This window comes from Mustela nivalis (genome assembly GCF_964662115.1).
Source record: "Mustela nivalis genome assembly, chromosome: 5".
NCBI lineage: Eukaryota > Metazoa > Chordata > Mammalia > Carnivora > Mustelidae > Mustela > Mustela nivalis.
The window spans coordinates 14,361,001-14,373,194 of NC_139024.1; the positions used below are offsets into that span (position 1 = coordinate 14,361,001).

The following is a 12,194-nucleotide window of genomic DNA, read 5'->3' on the forward strand; positions in this document are numbered from 1 at the left end:
GGCGCCCCAAAATGAAAAAGTTCTATATGACCAAAAACATAGTAACATAGGAAAAGACAGAGAAGTAGGGAAGAAACTGTATAATTCACATAACAAGGAATTAATTCCCATAATCTCCACACATCTTTTATAAATCAATATGAAAAGGTCACCTAATAGAGGTCTAGACAAAAGATGAAGAGATGATTCAAATGAAGAGACATACAAAATGGCCAGTGAACAATGAACGTATGAAAAGATATTTTAAGTCACTATTGGTTAAATAAATGCAAACAGAGGCAAAATACTGCTTTTTAAATTTAAATTTACATACTTTAAAATGTACATGCAATCTGACTTTACAAATTAAAGCAAAAAGGAAAATGTTAAAAATATTAAAATTAAGGAGTAGGGAATATAATTGGGCAAATGAAGATGATTTTCTGAGACGAAAAGTTGATAGTAATTTACTTGTTTTTACAAAAAAAGTATTATCAATCTAATATAGAATGTTTTATTTTTTTCCCCCCTAATGGTGATATGTGAATGAACCTTATTTCTAAAACCAGATCAAAGGGAAAGACTTCAAGGTTCCACATCTGGAATAGTTATTGAGAGAGCTGCAGTTGTTGAAAATCACATAAAAAACGGATGATGTACTCTATGTTGGCTCATTGAACATCATCATCATCACCATCCTAAAAAGGAAAGCTTCTCTTGCGCCCTACCTCTTAGAGCAGATAGGAAGCAAGCGGGAAGCCTGATACGTTCGCAGGTGGCACATGTCAGGATTAAAAAGGAGGTTTGAGGGGTGGGGGTGAAGGGGTGAGGGCACAAATCCCAGGGCTTCAGGCCTGCCACAGGCATATAAATGAGCGAAGCAGGCCCCGTCAGGACCTTGGCGGGCTGGTCTCATGTCAAGCAGCTGTTCCTCAGCTTGAGCTATTGTCATACGAGAACTTAGAGGCAGCATTGATAGATCTTCCAGAGAAGGGACATTCAGATTTATATCTAAAAATCTCCCCGTTTTAAAACACTGCCATTTGATTCTAGAACTTAAAAATAATCTGTGTGCCAAACAGAGGTCAGACTAGGTTCTTGGACCGTCACTTTGCAACTGCTATCCGCAAGTGTCCCCATCCTTGAGTACCTCAAGTTGTTCACTAGGTGACCTGGGGCAAGATCCTGGAACTTGAGGCCAAATAACCCGTTTTCTCATCTGTAAAATAAGGATATCAATAGTATTCGACTTTCAAAAATCCTGAGGATTTCAATGCAAGTAATGCTCACAGGAAGTGCTTCAAATACCAATGACTCTGATAACAACATCCACCAGCTGTTTGCAAACCACATTCTCTGGGGGGAAAGCAACTCCTGACATGTTGGAAGGTTAGGTCTGAGATGGGTCAGGGCTGGCTGGGCTGAGCTCTGCAGCCGCTTGCAGAACTCACACCTGGTCTGCTGCCCAGGGCCACAGAAATTCTTCAGATGGAGTAAAATCCTGACCCTGCCCACAAATGGAAGGACTTTCTGAGCATTGTAAAAACTGTAAATAAACACTGGAAAATACAGTGTTTCACTGAATCGAAATTGAACCTTGTTTATTTTTAAAGTATTTATAAATTTCCTCATCTTTTGTCTAATGAGTTTCCAACATACAAACTATTGATTTTCTTTTTTTATAATTCGAGTTATTTGAAGAGATTGTTTTTCCAACTGTAGGAGTGAAAGAACCCTGTTTCCATTATTGTTACCATAAAAAGGGTCATTTGCCTTTGTGTAAAAAAATTCATAGTTGATCTGAAATTAACTAATGTCGATTGGGGAAAAAACTGAATGTACATGTCAGTGAGGTTGTACCTTTCGTTTGGGGCTTGCAGGAGTCAGGAGATCCGAAGCCCCTTCCTCAGTTTTGTATGGCCATAAGCACACCATTTCTCAGTGCTTCGTGGTCATATCTATCATGGCCATCTTTTTTAACGAATTGGACTTCTGTATGTATCAAAGAATAACCAGTCCCTTTAGGGCACCCCCCAAAAGATTTCTTCTCTTTGTGAAGGGACCCAGACATGTAATACTATCTCTTGAATTACATGGGATCTTTCCTCATAAAAAGTTTAGGTCATTTTCACACATTATCATCCTTTGAAGGAGCAGAGTTTGCTCTATATAAACAATGAAATGCTTTATAAAGTAATGTTTTATTTAATATTTAGCATTTCCAATCCTCACTAATCTTCCAAAGAATGTTCCTGGCAAAAGTGGTTACTGTTCTATTATTTCCAAAATAAACAGCTTATGTAGCCCCACCCTTGGGGAACTCTGGGGACCCAAACTGCCTTACTTCCTGTTTCCTAAGTAGGAGAGAAAACGGTTACCAGACCTACAAGAAGAGAATGTAATTATCATTATTCTATTCCTTCAATCAGTGCCTTCTCATCCCCTGAGGAAAGGGAAAGAAATTTGAACTGGATTCTTAATCATTTTTTGTTTCCTGTGGTCCAAGTCTTATGTTTCGAAATGACTAAATCAGTCAAAGAAAAATTTACTAGCTGAAAAATGGAACCTAACCACATAGAAAATACATACTAAACATCTGCTTTTGATGCTACTTAATTTTTGTTTCTCTGAAGCTGTGGATTCAATTAGTGAAATATGACTCCCCTTAGATTTTAGGTCTTAGATTCTGAATAAGTGTCTGGCTTGTAAAAGTAGTTAGCTGTTCTTAAGATCTAACATTTCCATAGTTATTTTTCTAAGCCCAAATTCAGCGTGAGGAATTTGGGGCGGGCGGGGGAGAAAAAACTCTCAATCGAACAGCGGTAAGAGTGAGGAGCTGTCCCTGAGTAGTCACCACGTGAGTCTCTACGATGGGCTCTGAAAAGAAACCCTTACTGAAGAACAAAGCAGAGAGGAAGGGACCCGATCCCACATGAAGTGGCAAGTCATGGCCATGGCCACCGTTTTGTCAACGGGGCAGCTCTCACTGGGAACAACTTTCAGCCTTGTACGCTGACTTCCTTGGTGTCATTCTCTGCAGGTCCCTTTTGACCTGCTGTCTCATCCGTATCAGAAAAGCCAGGATCTTTCAGAGTTTATGTGGAGTAGATGGTGCATTCTCGGATGGGAGAGAATCTGTTTCGTGCAGAAATGTGTGGGCTTTGTGCTGAAGAGTGCCCACTCACCCCATACCTCCTACCCTCAGGAGAATCAGGGCTCATCTGTAAGCAGCATTCCTGGAGGAATGGGGAGTATACTGAACTGGGTGTCGCTGGTCCCCCATTGGGAAGGTCCTGTGAAATGCAAAGGGCGTCCTTTAAACCAATGGTGTCCCCTTTGTCCTCTCTAAGCCATGTTCTCTTGCTGGGAAGCTGGATCATCTTAAAGGAAGGGAAGTCACCCGTGAGCTAAGGTGACTCCGAATCTGGGAGAGGATTATGTATAATATTACCTCTGGGTTTCACGATTTCCTTCAGTTCACTGTACTTGAAGAATTAATACGAACATGGGAAAGTCTATGATCTGTACGTTATCTCAGACATTTGCAACTTAACCATGAGACTCTAATTAGTGAGACAGAAGGGTCAATAGACCCTACTTATCTCCCTAAATAGTTAGTGTAAAAATCTGAAAATGAGAGGGAGATCAGGCTGGATGACCAGCGGCGGCGGGCTTTCATTCCATCGTCAGATTTAGCCAAAGGACTGGAGAGGAGCAGCCTTGGGGCTCAGGAGCAGGACCCCTCCTCCATGGAAGCCACCTGTAAACTGTCCCTCTCCTCTGCCCCATGGCACAGCCACACTGGTCCCAAAACTGCTGCTGCTCTCTCTGAGATGCCCGATTTCTCTCCCTTTGGTCCAGCTCTTCCCTCTGCCTGGGTGGGGGGGGGGGGCTGCACCTACAGCTGTGCCAGGCAGGTGGTTTCTCATCACCCGGTGCTCAGTGCACGTGTCTGCTCTCAAGAGACTTTCTCTGCCTCTACCTTTCCATCCCATTGTCTAGTTTACTCTTCGTTGCTCTTAGCTCATCTTCTCGGTTTACGGTCTGCCTCCCCAGCAGGGCCCCCGTCTGGCTTCTTGGCCAAATATGCCTAGAACTGTGGCTGACACACAATGCGTGCTTATTTAATAAGTGTTTAGTGAATTAGTCGTCTTAAGATTGTAGAATTTATCTTTTTGACATATATATATATATACACACACATGTGAGTAGAAGGGCTCTCATTCTGAGCTAATTGCATTCCGATATGCAGTATCAAATTCCATCAGAATAATGGAATTCCATCAGAATTCCATCAGAATAATCCTGCAGGATGGCTAAACTCCTGCCTGGGTAACAAGGGATTTCTCTTGTCTTTCTCCTTTACCCAAACAGCATCCACGGCAGCAGTGGCAAGAGATGACAGTGGGGTCTGTTCTGGGTGGCAGTGCTACGGGAAGTGAGATCTAGAGTTATATTCACATGGAAAAAGTTCTGGAATATCTGGTGACCACATCAGTTAGCTCAAAAAGCCCAACTTCTGAGTAGACCGTTTCCCCCTCAAATATTTGAGTATAATCATCTATTTATTGTTCTCATTTCTGCAAATACCATAAATTCGGTGGGTTTTGTGTTAGCCTTTTTTTTTTTTTTTTTTAAAGTCTGGTTTCATGTCCAAATGGAACTACTTTGGTATCATTCTGCAGACCACACCAAAGTCGCCTTCACTCCATTTGGTTAAGGTTTCTCTGTGGATAGTATGACTCTTGATTTCTGCCTCATTAAAAGCAGGGCACAGCGCAAGAGAAGGAGGAGAGCCATGCGGACCTAACTGCCAGCCAGAGCCCTGGGGTCCAGGACTGGCTGGCCCAAGCTCGAACCACGTGGGCCCACCAGCGACAGAGCAGCCTCCAGCAACAAAAGGTAAACCACTAACGACCTCTCCGTCGCCTGCAGACCTGCCGCACAAACACCTTGAGAAAGGTGTTTTAGGTGGACAAGTGACTTCTGCACTAAATACAGAGTGCCCCTTCCTCTTCCCTTTGGACAGACACAAGGCCTGGCTAACTGCTTCGGTGTCCTTTCTTCTGACCCCTGGAATGACTGGTCATTTTCAAGCCTGATCTTTAAGAAAAGGTGGTGTTCAGGTTTACAAATAGCATCACTCAATTACAATCTGCCTGATGAAGGTTACCAACTCTGTTCCCAGATTCGCCCCAATTTGAGCCTATTTTAGAGAATGAATAATCTCAGAAAGGCCTTTGAGAATTGGTAAAAATAAATAAATAAATAAATAAAACCTGAGTTACATGTTTAAAAAAAAAAAACTTATTAAAAATGCAATTTTATTTCTCACTTTCAGTAGGTACCATCATAAGATAGGATTGCCAGTGAAACAAATGAGCTTTGATGAGTAAGAATGATTTCTCATTGACACCGTAGCTTTATGTATGGGGCATATTAAAATATTTCCGGCATTTTTCACAAGTTGTGAAGAAGTAAAACCGAATCTGTTGATTGTCCAATTTACAAAGCAAGTGGGGAATTCAAGGGAGCTGCTGCCCCCGAGGATTTATCTCAGCGGCAACAGGCAGTATTGATTTTGAAAAGTGAAAGTGCGTTGTGTACCACTTGAGGGCACCATTGCCCAGTAGAATTCTTTCTTTTTTCCATTAATTTTTTCCAAGATTTTTCAGAGATACCTTTTATAAAAGCCAAAGAAAGGTATAGAGTACTTTGGAGACATGATTGTGCATTTACCTAAATCACACCTGATATGTAAAATCTGAATTTAGGAACTTACTACAGGCGTTCTCTGAGAATTTTCTAGACATAAAACCATGATTGTAGGTAATAAACAAAGTAACACATGTTTTCATTTCTTCTCTTCCTTGAGCAGGAGTTGGAACAGGAATTAGCCGAGCAGAAGAGCCTCCTGCGGTCAGTAGCCAGTCGTGGAGAGGAAATTCTCACCCAACACTCAGCTGCAGAGACCTCTGGCGGTGCTGGGTATGTTTCAAAAACACTTTCTCCCAGCTTGCCCAGATTTGAAGAAATGTAAACATCTCACTCGAAATTTTATTTTAAACATCTGCAAGAATTTAATCATTTTGTTTTCACTTTATGATATTAAATTTACTTGCATTTTGAACATTTGTTGTGCAACACGAGTATAGCCAGTAACTATGAAGACTGGTGGCTGACTTGTTTGCCCTCTTTCCAGTACGCTGGTCATATCTGTCCAAAGAAGATGCTTCTGAGTTCATTTTTTAGAATCAAATAAGAAATGCATTCTAAACACATTCCTGTGTGTTTCTGAGTGATTATATCTAACTGCAAAGTATTTTCCCTGCAAAATGAGCTTATCTATCTCTAACATCACTCGGAAAAATAAATGTGTGTGCCCACTAAACGTCTTCGTTTCTCTTGATGATGTCTGTTTATAATTTCTACGTATAAAGTCATTGAGTTTCAAGAGCTGGTTTGGAATGGAAACTGAAAGCCTTGTACACAGCTGAGCACAAGTGTTAAAAATGAAGGAGGTTGGAGAATTTTCAGGTTGGAGATTCTGACTTAAAAGGCAGGACAGAAAATAAACCACAGCAGGGTTGCTGTATCCCTGTATTTTGAGTCAGGTCTGGGTTTTATTCCATTTCTCTGGCAGTCGTCGTGGGAAAGGAACTCAGCCCTGAGCCCCCGTGTGCTCACCTCTAGGATGACAGAGATAATCAACTGCCTCCATCTCAGAAGGGTTTGAAAGTGGAGGATGCAACTGAGAGGCTGTGGAGGAAAACCTTCAACTCCAAAATATTATTTTAAAAAGGTTTCAGTGGAACTACTTGTGCCTTGTAAAGATTTTGATTTAGTGGTATCCTCCCGCAACCGGAAATCGGCAAGTAGCTCGAACGCCACTGACTCCAGTGTTGTCAATGCTGACTCCAGTGTTGTCAATGCTGAACATTTACTGGAGGAAGCAACCAAAGGAAGAAATAGATGCTATGGAGATGACTTTTGAAATATTATTTATAATACCAAGTAATAGAAAAGGAAGCAATGCCTGCTAGTATAAAAAAGCCTAAGGAAAGTTTTATGCATATATAATCTTAACAAAAAATTACATAACAATATCAGAAAATGTGTGTGTGGTACTATGTAAAAGTGTGATATACAATTGTAGGTATAGTCTATGAGTGGATAAGAACCATTTTCGCTATTAGATTATTTATCAAAGCTAACTTTTGGGGCATCTGGGTGGCTCAGTCAATTAAGTGTCTTGTCTTCGGTTCAGGTCATGATCTCAGGGTCCTGGGAGCGAGCCCCTCATCGGGCTCCCTGCTCAGCCAGGCAGTCTGCTTCTCCCTCTCCCTGCTAGTGCTCTCTCTCGCTCACTCTCTCTCAAATAAATAAACAAAATCTTTAAAAAGAATAAAAAGCTAACTTTGGAGAGGATAGATTTGGAGACTTTTATTTTTTGCACTTTAATCAATGCTCCTGAAATACTGCAGACATACATCAGTGTTGACTATATGTATATATGTCTACATTTAAGAATAGCAAGTGCAAAATGATAGAAACCAAACCATGACATAATTGAAATAGACATATTATGACAAAATATATAGGAATTAGGATGTCGTTCAAGAAAAGAAAAATGAAACAAAAAGTAGAAATATTGATAAAATTAATAACTATCAATTTAAAAGGATACAAATGAAAACTATTGTGACATGTTTAGTCAGGAATTCCATTACAATAATCTTGAAACTGTAAAAATTGTGTTAAAATGTAAAAGAGTTTTCAAAATCCTGATGGTCCATCATGCTTACAAATACAGATAAGGCCATAAATATGTGTTTCTGTATAAAGACAACATGAGAAACACTGTTTCTTCCACACCGACTCTGAATCAAGACCTACCTTCGCTTTTCATTTTCTATTCTGTCTCTAATTCTTCTAGAACATTTATTCATCCTTCACAATTTTCTGAATATTTTTGCCAAACTCTATTTTTACAAAGAACCCATTCACACATTGCCTTCTCATCATATGAATAGTTACAAAAAGCAACAGTAGGAATCTTCTGCAACTTTCTTGCCATGATATTTTCTTTCCTTGGCCTTTAGCTTTGGAAAGGACCCAGATGAAAGACAAACAACTATAAATTGCTGTTTCAAATACAAAAATATTTTAAAGAGAAATTCGCAGTGCAGTGCTGCCTTTCTACACAGGATCCACTTCATGACTACTTGATAAATTTCACACATTTTTAAATTTTTATATAAAATCTTTAGAAAAGTCACCTGTAAATCAGTTTGATTACAGTTCAGTCATTCCTTTCAAGCATCTGCATAAATAAGCCAAACAAACAAACAAAAAAAACATAAAATAAGCAATTTCTAGAAACCAAATGAATATCATATTATTTTAAAAGAACAGAATAACATTGCTAGGGGAAAAAAGTCCTTGTATTCATATTTTAACTTATTAGCTGATTTCTAAGACTATCAAATATATGAAGTAGTTTGTGTAAGAAAACCTCTGCGGAAGGATGATTTGTTTCCAGTGTACAAATTTATAAAGAATAAGTACTATGTGATGTATAGAACTGTTGAAGGATAGATACGGAAACTCAGTTGGACGTTAATTGATATAAACATCAAAGGGAAAGAATATTTTTCATGGAATATAAAAGGTTTTGTTCTCATTTAAGACTGATTTGCTGCTGGCATTTTACATGTGTCAGTGATTAAGTTTATCCCCTGGTTATATACTAGATTGTTATACAAACATAAATGAATTAAAAATGATGTGCTACCATCCACCATTACAAAGGACATCACAATAAAGAAATTTAATTTCATTAAGACTTTAAAACTATTTTTTAAAAACACACAGAAAATGCCAGAGACTACCGTGACAAATGAAATTAGAAGTCCCAACATGATTTTAGCACTCTTTCACCCAATGTTACTTTTTTAAAATTTTTATTTTATTTCATTTTTTTTTTCAGTGATCCAAAATTCGTTGTTTATGCACCATACCCAGGGCTCCATGCAATATGTGCCCTCCTTAATACCCACTACCAGGGTCACCTAACCCTCCACCCCCTCCCCTCCAAAACCCTCAGTTTGTTTCTCAGAGTCCACAGTCTCTCATGGTTTTTCTCAGCCTCCAATTTCCCTCAACTCACTTCTCCTCTCCATCTCCCAATGTCCTCTGTGTTATTCCTTATGCTCCACAAATAAGCGAAACCATATGATAATTGACTCTCTCTGCTTGACTTATTTCACTTAGCATAATCTCTTCCAGTCCCATCCATGTGGATACAAAAGTTGGGTATTCATCCTTTCTGATGGAGACATAACATTCCCATTGTATATATAGACCATATCTTCTTTATCCATTCGTCTGTTGAAGGGCATCTTGATTCTTTCCACAGTTGGATGACTGTGGCGGTTGCTGCTATGAACATTGGGGGTACAGATGGCCCTTCTTTTCACTACATCTGTATCTTTGGGGTAAATACCCAGTAGAGCAATCACAGGATCATAGGGCAGCTCTATTTTTAATTTCTTAAGAAATCTCCACACTGTTTTCCAAAGTGGCTGCACCACTTGCATTCCCACCAACAGTGTAAGAGGTTCCCCTTTCTCCACATCCTCTCCAACACTTGTTTGCTGTCTTGTTTATTTTGGCCATTCTAACTAGTGTAAGGTGGTATCTCAGTGTGGTTTTGATTTGAATTTCCCTGATAGCTAATGATGATGAACATTTTTTTCATGTGCCTGTTACCCATTTGCATGTCTTCTTTGGAGAAGTGTCTGTTCATGTCTGCTGCCCATTTTTTGGTGTGATTATCTGTTTTGTGTGTGTTGAGTTTGAGGAGTTTTTATAGATCTTGGATATCAGCCCTGTGACTCTAGTGTCACTTGCGAATATCTTCTTCCATTCCATAGGTTGCCTCTTTGTTTTGTTGATTGTTTCCTTTGCTGTGCAAAAGCTTTTGATCTTGATGAAAAGCTCATTTTCACTTTTGTTTCCTTTGCCTTTGGAGACATGTCTTGAAAGAAGTTGCTGTGGCCAATGTTGAAGAGGTTACTGCCTATTTTCTCCTCTAGGAGGAGACTGTCTTTTTTCCACTGGATATATTTTCCTGCTTTGTCAAAGATTATTTTACCCTAGAGTTGAGGGTCCATATCTGGGCTCTCTACTCTGTTCCACTGTTCTATGTGTCTGTTTTTGTGCCAGTACCATGCTGTCTTGGTGATCACAGCTTTTTAGTAAAGCTTGAAATCAGGCAACATGATGCCCCCAGTTTTATTTTCCTTTTTCAACATTTCCTTAGCAATTCGGGGTCTTTTCTGGTTCCATACAAAGTTTAGGATTGTTCGTTCCAGCTCTTTGAAATTTGCCAGTAGAATTTTGATCAAGATGGCATTGAAAGTACATTGCTCTGGCAGTATAGACATTTTAACAAAGTTTATTCTTCTGATCCATGAGCATGGAATGCTCTTCCATCTTTTTGTGTCTTTTTCAGTTTCTTTCATGAGTGTTCTGTAGTTCCTTGAGTATAGGTCCTTTACCTCTTTGGTTAGGTTTATTCCAAGGTATTCTATGGTTCTTGGTGCTATAGTAAATGGAACTGATTATCTGATTTCCCTTTCTATATTTGCATTGTTGGTGTATAAGAAAGCAACTGATTTCTGTACATTGACCGCTATTACTTTTTAAAGCCAATCCATGTTAATACATATAGATCGAGTTCTTTCATGTTCTTTCATTTTAACTGCTTAATTGTATTTTATCTTGTGACAATAACTTGTTCACCCATTTTTTTTTTTAACTGATGGGCATTTACCTTGCTCCACCTTTTTTTTTTTTTTTTTTTTTGCTATTACCAGCGTTGCTGACATTAACTTTCCTGGGTCTCTCTAACTGAGCAGGTTGGGGAGATTCTCTAAGTTGTATCCTAGAAGTGGCATATCCTGCATTATAGCCTTATAGATAATTTTTAAAGACTTACTTCAGCAGGCTTACCTGAAGAAACTATTGTACTCAATACTTCTGAGATGAGTAGATTTCAGGGTAGTGTATAGTATTATCCTGCTAATGAACTTGTTATTTTTTTTCACTTAAGGAAAAGTTCTGTCGAAATATTAATTACAATGTGGTATGTCTTTCAGATGACATAATTGTAGTTAGGTCTTTTTTTTTTAAGATTTTTTAAAGATTTTGTTTAAATCCTTGAATTTTATTATTACTTTTTAAGATTTTATTTATTTATTTATATGATAGAGAGAGCATAAACAGGCTGGGGCAGGGAGGGTGGTAGAGGGAAAGAGGCAGACACTCCCTGAGCGGGGAGTCCTATATGCCAGTGCTCTATCCCAGGACCCATGAGATCATGACCTGAGCTAAAGGGAGATGCTTAACTGACCGAGCCTCCCAGGCATCCCTCTAGTTAGCTCTTTAAAAGTCTTGACAAACTAGGATCTATTTGGAACTTGGGTCCCCCAGACTCTTATCATTAGACCCCATTTATCAATTGGCTATTATGTTCCTGGTAGGGTTCTAGGCATTGTGCATATCTTCTCTAAATTCTTATACTTCTGCAAGATAGGTACTATCTTTATTGTGAAGATGAGATAATTGAGAGTCAGAGAATTGAAGCAAATTACTCAAAGTCATAGATCAAATATGCTGGGGCAGAGATCTCAACCCAGATCTGTCTCCCACAAAGCCATAATCTTTGATGCCCCCCTGCTGCCTTAATAAGGATGATACTCAATGCCTTCCTTCCTCCCTCTGTACTTCTGTTCCACGTCCTGACTTTGTCTGTAGCATTTTCTCTGGACTCAGGATAAAATCTCTCAGTAGACTAAGTGGCATTTTTAGGGTTTTTTAATTATTCTCTGAGCTGTTTGATGAAGGACACTAGTCTAATTGTACATTTTCTGATTGTAAATGTTAAAATTACCTTATATCTGTAATACTGAGCTATTTTCAATGAATTGTTAAATCATTATTGTCCTCATAGTTCACTTATAGTATAAGCTAAGAATATATTTGTTTATGGTTGGTCTCAAATTTTCTATTTTAATTGATAGTTTGAAAGTGTAAGCTAATGACTAAAATAATCTAGTTCCAATCTTAGAGGTCAGATCTAATACATACAGTAAATTACCTAGAACTTAATGCCTTTTGTACACATTGTAAACTTAGATTATTTATTCTTC

At 38.8% G+C, this 12,194-nt stretch overlaps 1 protein-coding gene across 32 annotated transcripts in view; it reads left to right on the forward strand.

The window, feature by feature from the left end:
* The window catches only part of SYNE1 (spectrin repeat containing nuclear envelope protein 1), a 464,577-nt gene that overhangs the window by 325,536 nt on the left and 126,847 nt on the right, over nt 1-12,194 (forward strand). For 18 of the 32 annotated variants that reach the window (XM_082730051.1, XM_082730041.1, XM_082730048.1 and 15 more), the window contains 2 exons: nt 4,747-4,881; nt 5,858-5,967. In XM_082730051.1, the coding sequence (XP_082586177.1) occupies nt 4,747-4,881; nt 5,858-5,967 (245 nt within the window). The remainder of the gene's footprint in view (nt 1-4,746; nt 4,882-5,857; nt 5,968-12,194) is intronic. The other 14 variants (XM_082730052.1, XM_082730042.1, XM_082730047.1 and 11 more) reach the window with 1 other exon arrangement.